Below are 14,478 nucleotides of genomic sequence, written 5' to 3'. Positions count from 1 at the left end.
GATCATGACCTGAGCCGAAGTCGGACGCTCAACCGACTGAGCCACCCAGGCGCCCCGATTTCTAGAGTATTCTGTGCCGAGGGAACATCATGATGCTAAATATCTCTTGGAGGATTAAGAATTCACTTATTTCAAATGTGGCATTTTATGAAATGGCTTTGTTGGAACTATGAGAAGTTATTTAGAATCCATCTATATTTTCTGCAGCAACTGGTTCTGAGCCTATGTATTGGTCAAGTTTCATGACCAGCAGTATGCAGTTGGCAAAAGAATGTCTTAGCCAGAAATTAACGGATGAACAAGGAGAAGGATCCCAGCCTTTTGAAGGACTTGAAAAGTTTGCTGAAACCATTGAAACAGGTTTGGCATTATTGAGTATTTTCAAAAATTTTAGATTTTTGTTTTGTTTTTAGCATATTAGTACCTTTTATTTAGTAAGTCTCACATAAGGTAAATCCGTTGGAGTGATTTGTTTTTAAACAGAATTACTGTTCTCACTTCAAAACTTTAGAATTGAGATTATTTTAAATATTGTATCTGATTTAATTTCATGTCCTTTGTGTCCTAGTTTCTCCTGTTTATTTTATTGTGCTTGTGTAAGGGATTTTAATTCAGCGGAGAGCGTTAGCTCTACCCAAGTGTCTGTTGAGATATGACATAGTAGGTGCTCAGTAAGACAGAATATTTATTACCAAACTTAAGGTTTGGGGATTTTTAAGGAAAGAAATACAACTTTTTTATTTTGTATTCCTTTCATTAGAAGTTTTTATTGAGTATACATATGGTCTCATGTTGACGGTGACCTGTTTCCTCTAGTGCTAAGAAGAGTAAAAGTCACTTTTATAGACACTGTCTTGAGAATCGAACACGTGCCAGAAAATTCCAAAACTGGAACTGCACTTGAAATTCGAATAGAAAGGTAAGACTTCTTATCTCTGAGAATAAATGACCCTATTCTTTTCTTTTATAAATGGTAAGATCTAAGTCTGTCATTAGATTTTATGATGCTTTTAGAGATTAGAGGTGATGCTGTTAATACATTGTATGATTTCACAGTAAAGCACTGCTGTCCAAGATATGTTCTAATCCCATTATTGAAAACTTAAAATGCCAGTTGGGGTATAATTTGTATATAATACTGAATTCAAAGCAAATGGTTCTGTTTTTAGTTAGTATCAAATAAAAATCATGAATAGTTGAGCGCTGCTGAATTTAAGGCACTCCTGTTGGAGTTTTTTCATGTGAGCGATGTGTTGTTTTGGCATGTCTCATTAGTATGAGGGGCTTTTTTGCTTTCCTTTGCTTGGTCTAAGTGCTGCTTTGCATGAAAAAGCTGCTGCTGTTTTCTTTGAGGATTCTGTGAGAGTATCTTAAAGTCAATATGCGTGATAGTGATTTCCTTAAAAATATAGAAACCAGCACTTAGTTTTGTGTTTTTGCCCGCTTGGAACCTTCTGAACAGCTCTGAAACAGAGATGATTCATGTACACACTTTTGAGTGTTGATTTGAGGTTGTCACTGTTCGCGTGTGTTTTGATGTGCTACGAATGCCTGCAGAAACACACAGGAGGAAATATGTACACCGAGCACCAAAGACACTTAGCGCTCAGTATACGGCCCTGTTGTATACAGATCTGCTGGGGGGTTTGCCAGATTTTGAGCAGATACGGTTTCTGTCTTTCGCAAAACATCGTATGTATTAGTGAAACGGTTATTATTTTTTTTAATATTCATTTATTTTTGAGAGAGAGCGAGCTTGAGCAGGGGAAAGGCAGAGAGAGAGGCACAGAGAGAGAATCCCAGGCAGGCTCCACGCTGTCAGCGTAGAGCCTGATGTGGGACTCGATCTCGCCACTGTGAGTCCATGACCTGAGCCGTCAATCAGGAGTTGGACGCTTCACCCACCGAGCCACCCAGGGGTCCCTTGAAAGTTCTTGTCAACAGAATTTTGAAATTAGGTTGCATTTCCCTGAAATGGTACGTTAAAAAGCTACTGAAATCTCACGCATGTAGAACTACTTTCTGCATTTCGTTTAAACTGAACTCCTGGAATGAACAGTCGGAAGGGTTCAAGAAATGCCATTCATGTCAGACACGTGACTTGGAGCCAAGATAGGTTTGTGAGGGAGCACGGGGATTGTTTTCCTGGAGGCGAACTTTAGGCAGTTATTAATCCCGTCTCCCCCCCGCCCGCCCCCCGCCAGCTTAGGACCCCCTAAAATTACCCTTCCCGTGGCTGAGGTCTCTTGGTGAAAACGTTTTCCCGTAGCAAAGCACCGTAATGCTGACCACGTTGCCTTTTCTCATTTTCTCAGTTGTGCTAACACTTGAACAATCCTTTAAGTGAAAAGGCTGTGTGTGTTTCTCAGGCTTGCCAGTAGGTTTTCTCCGGAGCGTCGTGCAAATGCTCTTGTTTTGAACGTGCAGGACCGTGTACTGTGACGAAGCTGCTGACGAGTCTGCAGGAATGAACGTGCATCAGCCCACAGCGTTTGCGCACAAGTTGCTGCAGCTCTCCGGAGTGGCCCTCTTCTGGGATGAGTTTTCCGCGTCAGCAAAATCCTCCCCAGTGTGTTCAACTGCACCAGGGGTAAGAAAAACCAAACAAAAAACCAAACGCTAAATCCTAGATTTGTAAAAGGTTTAAATGGGGGCTGTTAGGTTTTGCCGGGGTATACAGATCCGTCTGATCTGGAAGTTAACACAAATATTCAGCGATGCCTACCTTTCGGGGTTTTTAAAATACTCCTATTTACGATTGATGCCTTTCCTACCTGTGAGGTGTGTAACATCGGATACTGTGTTTTGGGGGAAAGTGGTATGATGACCGCAAATACCCTTTTAGGATAAAATCCCAAGCAGTGTTCACATTACCTTACATAATGAACAGTGCTGAAAACTTACAGCTTAAAAGGGTTTTATAATTAGGAACGTTTTATTAATCCTTTCTGAGAGTAGAGAGTCCTTTCATAAATCAGTCCTTCCAGAATTTATCTTTTGCATTATTTCAGATTTTCATGATTACAGAATGTCTATTTTTTCTTATTGCTATAATTTGAATAGATACTGTGCTTTTTTTCCATAAAGTCCTTTTCCATGATTTGCCTTTATTACTACCGTTTCATGCCAGCTATAAGATACTGGTTTATTCATGGTCACGTAATAAGTTTTTCATGTCAAATATTTTACTCTTATGCTGACATTTGTATTTTGCATTTCATTTTATTTACACTAAGGTATTTTAAAGAATTACTTTATTCTTTTTTTTAATTTTATTTTTTGTTTTTTAAAACTTACATCCAAATTAGTTAGCATCTAGTGAAACGATGATTTCAGGAGTAGATTCCTTAGTGCCCCTTCCCCATTTAGCCCATTCCCCCTCCCACAACCCCTCCAGAAACCCTCAGTTTGTTCTCCATATTTATGAGTCTCTTATGCTTTGTCCCCCTCCCTGTTTTTATATTGTTTTTGTTTCCCTTCCCTTATGTTCATCTCTTTTGTCTCTTAGAGTCTTCATATTAGTGAAGTCGTATGATTTTTGTTTTTCTCTGACTAATTTCACTTAGCATAATACCCTCCAGTTCCATCCACGTAGTTGCAAATGGCAAGATTTCATTCTTTTTGATGGCCAAGTAATACTCCATTTAGTTTTTTGAGGAACCTCCATACTGTTTTCCAGAGTGGCTGCACCAGCTTGCATTCCCAAGAATTATTTTATTCTTATTGCCTCATTGTAGGAAACTGAGCCAAAGCTGTCACCTAGCTGGAATCCCAAAATTGTCTATGAGCCACACCCACAACTAACTAGAAATTTACCAGAGATGGCACCCTCTGACCCAGTGCAGGTTGGAGGGCTGATCGGTAGGTTGGAGTTGAGTCTCACGTTGAAACAGAATGAAGTACTTCCTGGAGCTAAGGTAAGTGTTCGTTTTATTTTCTATAGTAAAACAAACCAGAGTACAAGCATTCTTTAATCTGTGCAGTGCTCTCACCGATTGGTCACTGTGGATTGTCCTGTAACTAGGGTGCCCACTGTCCTGGAGTCAGCGTTCTTACTCTTGCTGGGGCCTCTGTCCTCCCGTCTTAAGGCTCACGTGAGGAATCCCTTTGCCCTTCTGCTGCTGCTTGGGTTTAGCACTGTCTCCTACACTCGAGCGGTTCAGAAACATTCGTTAGTTCAGAAACTAGCAATTTATTAAGGAATCTGTTATCACAAAAGTAAGTTTAGGAGAAGAGATTTGGAAAGCAAGAAGTTGACCGTAGAAGGTGCTTAATTGTATGCATGTAAAAATGCCCACCTTTGTGCGTTTTGAACAGAATGACTGTTTTTATGTTGTGGAATATTTATGAAAAGAGATTGACTCCCCCCCCCATGGTAACTCATGGCTTTTGAAGAGCTTGTAAAGACAACACCTGTTTTGTAGGGAGCAGTATTGGGCGGTCTGCTGGGGAATCAGGAAGCTTGTGTTTGTGTAGCTGGTTAAAAACGTATTTGTGGCGTGTTATTTTCAAACTTTGAAAACTAATTTGCTATATAATCTGTGTAAAATGTAGTTTAAATTAAGAAGATGTCAGGATTTAGTCATTTTACTCACTGTGCTAACTAGCTGTAGGTATTTGAGTACCGTGTGCCAGGCCCTGTGCAACTTCTCGGGGAGATGCAAAGAAGAGTGGAGTACTGTCTTCGCCTTAATACAGCGTATAATGAGAGCTATAGAGATTGCTGGGGGGAGGGGCATGGGAGAGGGAGCAACTGAGTGCACGTAAATGCACGTAGGATTTTCAGAGGATTGAAGGATCTCCAGCAACCCGTCCTTGGGTTGGCACTCCTGGCTAGAGGTGGAGGCGGGGGAAGGGGGTAATCAGAACCTCAGCCTTCCTATTTCCGAGGACTCCCTCTCCTTCGTTTAGTGCTCTGTCCTACCCTAGGTGCTAGGACCTCCTTTCTCCAGTTCTTAAAAGTCTCTTCATAAAATAACACAAGAAAGCTGTAGGTGTGTTTAAACCCTCAGGGAATCCCCCGACGTGCTAAAATCCTTGGGAAACTAACACACTCCTGCCTCTGGGAGGGGTAGGGGGGTGCATTTACTGTTTCTCTAAGAAGGGAGAACCATAGTAACTTTTATAGTTCTGTTTTGATTAAATATAGTTTTCAGCATTTATATACTTGATCTTTGAGCAGACCCAGACTTTTGCACACTATGTGTTGATTTGCATAAGTGCCTTTTCGACGTTGCTTTTGGACATCTGTGTATTAGGTGGCAAATAACACCTGGAATCACTGCACGAGGGTATGATTGTCAGCCAGTGTTGATATTTGGGGATCTTACTCTCCTCGCCTATATGGTCATTGTTTTTGCGGTAGTAACTTGATTTTTTGAGTCCATATTGTTCTTATTTAATGAAAATGAAGACTAAATGGAGAAATCAAAGTTCTAGATATTAGCGTTGAGAAATGTAAATCTCATAAACGATACAGTGTAGACAAAGATGGCATTGGCTAGGGGTCCTCAAAGTGCCCGATCTGTAGTCCCTCTGATGTTCATTAGACCCACGTCTTTCAACTGTGAGCTCAAAATGTTATGAAAGATATTTTATGTTATTTATTTATTTATTTATTTATTTTAGTTCTCTGAGACTGGTACCCACCCCAAATAGTGTAAGCCTTATGGTTCACATACTCAGTTTTAGCATGTACTTTCAGGAATGTGCTAAGAACACAGAGGACTTGTATGTATTGAATTTATAGAGATTTCATTTCAGTTACCGTGTCATATTGAGTTTGAAATTATTTGACTTTATTTTTTAATTTTTGTTAAAGTTTGTTTATTCGGAGAGAGAGAAAAAGCACGAGTGGGGGAGGGGCAGAGAGAGAGAATCCCATGCTGGTTGGGGCATAGTGCCCCAGCACTTAAAAAAGCAAAACCAAAAAGTGATAGTGATGATTGTTATTATTGGAGAATGTTGTTATATTCTCAGATCATGGACATTTCTCAGAGTTACTATATAATACGATATTTTTTGTTTTTAGAATCAGAGGAAATTTGTTTTTTCCCCTGGGGAAGGTGCCATTTTCCAAATATAAACATATTTTATTAATTGAATTCCTTTTAAATTGCAAAATGGCATAAGGATAATGGGAGTGTTAGCATTAGGACTAAGAGGAGGTGAATGAAAAGTAAGGCGGCCATAGCACATTCAACTTTTTAGAATGTGGTGTAGAGAGTGGAGTAATTGTTTTTGTCGGAATATACTCCACGGGAATCCAGATGGGACGGGGCGGGCTCTTATTTCTAGGAGGAAAATTGGACAAAGACTTGGAAAAGAGCAAGGCAGTTCACCCGATTGCCCAACTCCGTTGGCATCTCTGCTGTGGCTTATGCTTTCCTACCTAGCGGGGAGTGGGCTTTGTGGAATACGGCGCATCTGGAGAGGCACGCTGCCGATAGGGAAGGGTCCCCAAGTGCTGTGCTAGCAAGTGGGCAAACTTGGGAAAGCCAACTTTATTTGCTATTGGTGTGACTCCAGCTTTGAGGATTATGACTCGAGTCTTGAAGTCCTGCTGGGAAGGAAAACTGTACTACTAACTTGGTATTCTTTCTTAGTGGCTGTGTCTTAAGGCCTCAAATACCTTAAATACTCTATAGTAAGCTCACAGAGACAAAAAGTGTGACGTTGGACTTGCCAACATGGAATTTCTCGGGAGGATTTTCCCTCTTAGAACAACAGTTGGATGGCTTAGAAGTCTTTTTATTTAGATTGTGTGAATTCGTGGATGGAATCTTAGGTAAAAGAATTTAAGACTGACTAACCCGTATTGATCTCCGTGCATTAAAGTATACTGGGATTTGTGGTGATGAGGTTTTAAGAGTGTTTATCCTGAGTGGTTTTGTTTTTGTTTTTTGTTTTGAAGTTGGATATTGATGGACAGATAGACTCTATTCACCTATTCCTGTCACCGAGGCAGGTGCACTTGCTTTTGGATATGTTAGCAGCTATTGCCGGACCAGGCAAGTATGGCAATGGGTTACTCTGTTGTTATTTTTAACTTTGCAATTTTTTAGTTAAGATCAAAGATGCTATGATTTCTAGCTAGCTGCTTAAAACTACTGCATAGGTCTCTGATTAATATTAAATAGTGGTAGTTCTGAATTGACTGGCATGAAGTTGCTGTTAGTATTGAACAAGTGGGTTTTGGGAGAGAGATGATTAACTCCAGATTTAATTACTGTTTTGCTTTCCTTTCTATACTTCCAGAAAATTCTAGCAAAATAGGATTAGGTAATAAAGATAGAAAAAACCGACCTATGCAGCAGGAAGACGAATATCGAATTCAGATGGAATTAAACCGGTATTATTTGAGAAAAGATTCCCTCTCCGTGGGTGTATCTTCAGAGCAAAGCTTTTATGAGACAGAATCTGCTCGGACACCTTCTAGCCGTGGTAAGGAACTAAGACCGTTGACACTAGATTCCTACAATGTCATCAGAGAGCAGAGTAAACAATTTGGCTGTTGTGAAATGGAGTTTAGTAACGAAAGAACAAAAGATCTGTGCTATAAGAAGATTTCAGTTAGTAAGTTGATCTAACCATGTCATTAATTACAGTGATGCACTGGCACATGTACCTTTTTTTGATTGTGTAATCTTGTTTCATAAGTCATGATTTATTCTTTTTTTTTATTCTAAGGATAGTCAATTCACAAAAATGCATACACAAAAGATAAATTGGGGATAATTATTCATTTTGTCAAATTCTTACATACTTGTATAATGATTTATGGCAGATTCCTTTAGGAACCTTTCTCTACTCTTCTATCAATTATGTGTAAATATAATGCCAAGTAAACCTGGCATTTACAGGTGTTTTACAATGTTTAAGCACTAATACCTTAAGAAGAATCACTTTAAATACAGAATGTTGAACTAAATAAATTAAAAACTAAGAAATTAAAGCGTATTCAAGCAATATTGGCCATAACAAACTTCATTCGCCTCAGGGTGAAACAACCTCCAGGAAGAAGAAAGTGAAAGGTAAATAGAATTCTAAATGATATATTCAGGTTTGTTTTTAAAGAAAAAGCTGTATCCATATGAAACCAGATATCGCAAGATCTTCATACTATTTTAAAGTTGGGTTTTAGCTCCTAAACTGTCACATGACACCTAAAAATATACCATGTAGTACATGTCATATATTTGGAAAAAAAACAAAAAACCACAAAACAAGTTCCCCAGTAGGATAGCATAACTTTGTTAACTTGTATTTGGTCGAGTTTTTATTATGCCATTTATAGCTTGTATCCAAATAAAGTACCCTACTGGAAGTAATGTAAACTTTAGGGCATTGCCGTATTGCAGATAATCTGAAGGAAGAATATGATATTAATACATGTTAACTTACTATAAAGACATGAATTACACAATTGACAAGGTTTAATTCTCTCTAGAAGAAGAAGTTTTCTTCTCCATGGCCGATATGGACATGTCCCATAGTCTCTCTTCTCTTCCACCCCTTGGAGACCCTCCAAATGTGGACCTTGAGTTGTCGTTAACTAGTACATATACAAATACTCCAGCAGGATCTCCATTAAGTGCTACTGTGGTAAAGTATTATTTAATTGTTACTCTTGGCTTGAAAAGTGGCTTCTAAAATTCTACGCTTTATTCATGTGATTAAAAAAAAATTCTTTTACAGCTTCAGCCAACGTGGGGAGATTTCCTTGATCATCATAAAGAACAGCCAGTAAGAGGGTCAGCATTGCCATCCAACCTGGCGCCCCCACCAGCTTTACAGAAAACTTGTACGTAGCATAAGACATTTGTTGATAGTGCCACTAGAATTTTAAAAAATTTAAAAATTAAAACACATTGTTTCTTTCTTGAAAATGCCATTCTGCCGCTGCTTTTCTTTCCCTTCAGAAGATTTTCTTTTGATCTAGGCCATTTAACCAAATTTGGAAAGAAAATGTGAACTTGTAGTCTTTGTGTATTTAAATATTTTTATTAAAAAGTGTGTGTAAGTTTCATATTATTATCGCAGCTTAGGCGTCTCACCCACCATCTGATGCTTTTCTTGAAAGAGAACCTCAGGTTTGAAATAGACACGAGGCTTACAGGAAAATTTGAGCAACTTGTGGTTGATCTGTGACTTTTCCAATACAGTTTTATCACTGCAAAAGTTTTGTTTCCCTGTGTGTGTGTGTTTTTGTTTTTTTTTTAAAGATTTATTTATTTACTTTGAGAGAGAGAGAGCACGAGCAAGGGTGGAGCAGAGAGAGAGAGGAGAAGAGAGAATCCCAAGCAGGCTCCACTGAGCCTGATGCCAGGCTCAGTCTCACAACCGTGAGATCATAACCTGAGCCAGGATCAAGAGCCAGCTGCTTAACGGACTGAGACGCCCAGACTCCCCATTGTTGTTGTTTTTTTTAAGTTTTATTTATTTAATCTCTGCACAGCGTGAGGCTTGAACTCATAAACCTGAGATTGAGTCCCGTGCTCTACCGACTGAGCCAGCCAGGCATCTCCATATGTGTATCAAGGATCCAGGATATAAAATGCAGAGAGTTAACAGTTTATCTTGTTTAACATCAAATATCATTCAAACTGTCGTGTGATCACCTGTTTTTTAAAACTAACACAAATAGGGGAGCCTGGGTGGCTCAGTTGGTTAAGCGTCTGACTTCGGCTCAGGTCATGATCTCATGGTTTGTGAGTTCGAGCCCCGCATTCGGGCTCCGTGCTGACAGTTCAGAGACTGGAACCTGCTTTGGATTCTGTGTCTCCTACTGTCTCTGCCCCTCCCCCACGCTCTGTCTCTCAAAAAATAAATAAACATTAAAAAAAAATTTTAAACTAACACGAGTAAATGTTTTATAATTTTGATATAATGGATTATTTTTAAGTATTTTATGTATCTCATTTTAACCCATGTGTTCCAGCTCTCCCATCTAGATCTGTTTCAGTGGATGAATCCAGGCCTGAACTTATTTTTAGACTAGCTGTGGGAACCTTCTCCATCTCTGTGCTTCACATCGATCCTTTGTCTCCACCTGAAACGTCATTGAACCTTAATCCATTGACACCTTTGGCGATAGCTTTTTTTACTTGCATAGAAAAGATTGACCCAGCAAGATTTTCAGCAGATGATTTGAAGTCTTTCCGAGCAGTATTTGCCGAAGCTTGCAAACACGATCACCTTAGGTAAATTCTCTCATATTTATTAATGCTCCTTGGAAAAGAACCGGATGACGTGGGCTTTTGTATCTACCCATCACCATTTGTTTTTCTGATTCCCATTTTACTTGGAAACGAGGGAATGAGTGAGGTTTCTTTCAGTGCTGCAGACATACTTACCATAGAATCTCTCGTTCAGGTTAGTTGCCACGTGAAACCATTCACATAGAAGATTGACATAATCTGGAGTTTTCTCTGCTCTTGACAAGTTTTTTCGACCACATTGGGCTGGTTAAAATAGTGACACCATTATAATCCTAAAAATAGTTCCTACTGTCAGTGGCTCAGCAGAGACGGCAGTGGTGGTAGGAATGGAGTGAGGTCATGAGAAGGGATGTGCCCCAGTCGTCTGCCGTGGGGAGGGGGACAGCACCCAGGCTCATCTTGAGCCTGGATCCTGCACTTTCCACTTCTGCTTTAAAAAATTAAAGCCGTCCAAATAGCCAATGATCTTTTCATGAGTTGAGTCCTACTAGGTGAGGAGACAATTAAATTTGTAAGTACGATGTTCTTAATATGTAAATATTGTTTAACAAAGTGATCTTTCATATTGTAAATGATAGTTTAGGCACATACATTAATATTTTTAGAAAACAGTTTGGCCTTTTAAGTATTAACAGTTACTGTACAGAATAGTTTTTATACATAGCGAAAGAAACTCTATGGTAAGGACCATAGTATTTATAATAAAATTGTAAAAACCTCTCCCCACCCCCATTTCTGACAGGGTTTCAAATATATGCCAGTAGGAAATATAAGAAAAGCAGCAACAGCTGGAAACGAGCTTACACTTGAGATCCACTGACTGAAGTTTTAAAAATATTGCATGAGGCTTTTAGACAATTTTAAGAATCTATTACGTATATTTTACAGATATGAAAGTTTTTGTCCACTGCAGTGTAAATTTTAAAATGTCAAAGAACAAAGGTCAGTGTTGGGAAATAAATATATCCTGGATAATTTCCTATTGACGGAACTGCTTTCTTATGTCAGGGAATGGGAAATTTGAAGCAGTCTTGCTGGTTAATACCCTTAGGAATATTAGTTATCACTAACAACTTGAACCTGTCAGAATAGGTGGATAATTGTGCTTTAACAACACTTGTGTACTCCTCTTTAACACGTTGGTTAATCCAGAAGTACATGAATACTCTTAAATGCTTCATTTTTTATAATAGATTTATAGGTACTGGCATCAAAGTGTCCTATGAACAAAGACAAAGATCAGCTTCCCGATATTTTAGTACGGATATGTCCATTGGGCAAATGGAACTTTTGGAGTGCCTGTTTCCAACTGATTTTCATTCTGTTCCTCCTCACTACACAGAGGTAAATGCTAGATACTTTTTCTTTAGATTCTTCCTTTTTTTTTTTTCCTTAAAGTTTGAGACAGAGGGTGAGAGAGCACGAGCAGGGGAGGGGCAGAGAGAGAGGAGGGAGAGCATCTGAAGCAGGCTCCATGCGGACAACTCAGTCTCCCAAACTGTGAGATCGTAACCTGAGCTGAAACCGAGTCGGATGCTTCATCGACTGAGCCACCCAGGTGTCCCTGTTGAACATTTTAATGTACGGCAGTCAAGGTCATTGTAAGAGTCTGTTAGACCTTTTAATTTAGAGTTGACTTGTTTTAAAGTGGCAGACAGATTATGAGACTGATGATTTCATTTCACTAACTTTCCAAGTACCATTAATTTCAGAAGATTTCTGCCATTCAACAAATACTGAATGCCTGCAGTGTGCTAAGAAGCACTGTTTAATACCAGCAAAATGTCTTTTGTTCATTTATTAGTAGTCTGATTTTTTTTTCTAATCCTGAAACCTGTTCTAGAGAAACTTTTCAAAGTTATTCATGATAACATTTATTGTTGTTACTTTGTACGTTATTTTATTTTCAGAGTACTTTCTTGGGCATTAATTTACTTGAATTCTCAGGTACATTTTGCAGATGAGATCCTAAGTATCCCAGGAGTGAACTAACTTGTCTAGGATTCACGCTGCTTGTAAGAGCCCAAAATGAAATGTAAACTCCTCCTTCTTGACTTCAAAAAGCTTAAGCTTTTCCCACTATTATATTAGCACCTCTGTTAATTCATGAAATTAATGATAGTTTAATATCTTACATTTAATTTATCTTTGTCTTTCTTTGTAAGCTTTTAATGTTTCATTCCAAAGAGCGGACTGATTCCCATCTCCCTGTGTGTCTTCAGCTTCATTATAAGCATTCTGAGAATAAAGGACCCCAGGTAAGAGGCCTTTTGATGTGATTACCACCTGTAAATTTTCATTTGATATGTATTTTGTCACAGTCATAAGGTTTTCACTTCCTTTTGTGGTATTAGTGGTTATATTAATGTTTTCCTTTTTTTTTTTTTTTTTTTTAAGGGTAATCAAGCAAGACTTAGTTCTGTTCCTCAGAAGGCAGAATTACAAATTAAGTTAAGTCCAGTGTTCTGCGAGCTGGATATCAGTATTGTGGACAGATTAAATTCCTTGCTTCAACCACAGAAACTTACTACAGTGGAAATGATGGCATCTCACATGTATACGTCCTACAATAAACCTATTAGTCTGGTAAGTATTCAGAACATTGCAAATACTAATCGTAAGTATAGCTAGCTAATGGGCTTATTGGGATCATTTCTGGACTTAAGTATTCTTAATAGCTTAAATAGCACCTATTATTAAAACAGCATCATTCATAATAATGAAAAATGAAGACTTGAACGCCTAGGTGGTAGACTAGCCGAATACGCTTTGCTAATATATGGAGTCAAATACTTTCGTGGCCATTTTGAATGATGGTTATGAAGACGGGCAACATGAAGAAAGCTCATGAAGGAGTAGTAAAAGTGGAACGTGTTACTCCACATAAACTTTTGTGACAACTGTGTAAATAAACTTGAGGTATAGAAAAAGAATGGATAGAACTGAACCAGTTGGTAGCATTGATTATGTTAGAGTGTAGCATTAGATTCCCTTTCCTTTTCTGTGTTTGTCCAAATTTTATAAATTTCAGTTACAATATCTGTGCAAAACTCATTCACGCATTTAGCAAACTACTTGGTCTACCTGTAAAAGGTAGCCCATATGATGAAAGACACACTTGTGAAGGTGGGAATTTAATTTATAGTATTGGGTTATTGGGCATCGCATTAGGTCACCTTTACTTATAGATCTGTCTGGTGCTTGGTGTCGTTTCTAAGCAAATCAGATTTGCAAGAAATCCGTTAGGAATTTTGGGGCTGGAATTCGGGCGCTATAAGGACCGGGAACAGATACAGACAACTTTGGTTTAAAAAGAAAAGGGAAAATCTGTTTTTCCACTTACTTGTTTCTCCCTCAGTTACTGGTGGGCATTCGCATTAAATCAGCGTTCTTTAATTTTTGTTGTCACCGATTGCTAATTATTTGAAGTTCTGTGGGGCTAGTGTGGGTGTTTACTGTTGGCCGTAGATGTACCAAGATGATGGCTTAATCTCTTGGGTTATTCTTGCTGAGAATAGGGGTTAGTATTACAAAGTCCAATAGGGGAGAGAAAGGATAGGTGTGTTAAAAATCCAAGTCTAGGGTAAGAAGGGGACTTTCTAATCTGGGAGGTCAGACTAGAAGTAGAGGGGAGTGTTCTCGCTTGCAGTGTAGTCTGGGCTAAAGCTTTTTTTTTTTTTTTATTCTTTATTTTTGAGAGCGAGACAGAATGCAAGTGGGGGAGGAACAGAGAGAGAGGGAGACACAGAATCCGAAGTGGGATCCAGGCTCTGGGCTGTCAGCACAGAGCCCGATGTGGGACTTGAACTCAAAAACCACAAGGTCATGACCTGAGCCGAAGTCGGACGCTCAACTGACTGAGCCACCCAGGCACCCCTGGACTAAAGCTTTATAAGCTTCAATGCATTTTAGAAAAAAAAACACCCCAAAACAGACTTTTATCTGAAGGGCATGTTCTTTGATACTTTTGTTGTAACATGATTTTGAGTAAAGGGTGCATACATGTCTTGGTTTCTAAGAGCCATCTGATGGGCTTATACACTTGGGTTGGATGGGAGCTTAGGGTGAGTCATCTGGTGAATATTTAGAATTTACACTGTGCCAGGCTCTGGGCTTCGGCCTGGAAATACAGAATTGAGTCAGGGATGGATGGGCCTTTGCATTTGGCTTAATGTATCTAAGTTCACATTGAGTCTTTGAAGTAGCATAGTGGTAGACAAATTCTTCATATTGGAAGTTAAGTTGATTTTTAACTGTA

The 14,478-nt window shown here is 38.9% G+C and overlaps 1 protein-coding gene across 4 annotated transcripts in view; it reads left to right on the top strand.

Annotated features, from left to right (window-relative positions):
• ATG2B (autophagy related 2B) overlaps window positions 1-14,478 on the top strand; it is a 72,801-nt gene that overhangs the window by 15,395 nt on the left and 42,928 nt on the right. For 3 of the 4 annotated variants that reach the window (XM_019462207.2, XM_053889771.1, XM_053889769.1), the window contains exons 3-14: window positions 208-360; window positions 817-919; window positions 2,428-2,590; window positions 3,738-3,917; window positions 6,914-7,010; window positions 7,258-7,443; window positions 8,450-8,604; window positions 8,698-8,803; window positions 9,941-10,202; window positions 11,414-11,564; window positions 12,386-12,478; window positions 12,618-12,806. In XM_019462207.2, the coding sequence (XP_019317752.2) occupies window positions 208-360; window positions 817-919; window positions 2,428-2,590; window positions 3,738-3,917; window positions 6,914-7,010; window positions 7,258-7,443; window positions 8,450-8,604; window positions 8,698-8,803; window positions 9,941-10,202; window positions 11,414-11,564; window positions 12,386-12,478; window positions 12,618-12,806 (1,838 nt within the window). The remainder of the gene's footprint in view (window positions 1-207; window positions 361-816; window positions 920-2,427; window positions 2,591-3,737; window positions 3,918-6,913; window positions 7,011-7,257; window positions 7,444-8,449; window positions 8,605-8,697; window positions 8,804-9,940; window positions 10,203-11,413; window positions 11,565-12,385; window positions 12,479-12,617; window positions 12,807-14,478) is intronic. The other variant, XM_053889770.1, reaches the window with a different exon arrangement.

The sequence above is a fragment of the Panthera pardus genome, unplaced genomic scaffold (assembly GCF_024362965.1).
Source record: "Panthera pardus isolate Hobbes unplaced genomic scaffold, ASM2436296v1 HiC_scaffold_24, whole genome shotgun sequence".
Taxonomy (NCBI): domain Eukaryota; kingdom Metazoa; phylum Chordata; class Mammalia; order Carnivora; family Felidae; genus Panthera; species Panthera pardus.
This window is presented reverse-complemented; position numbering and strand designations above follow the sequence as displayed.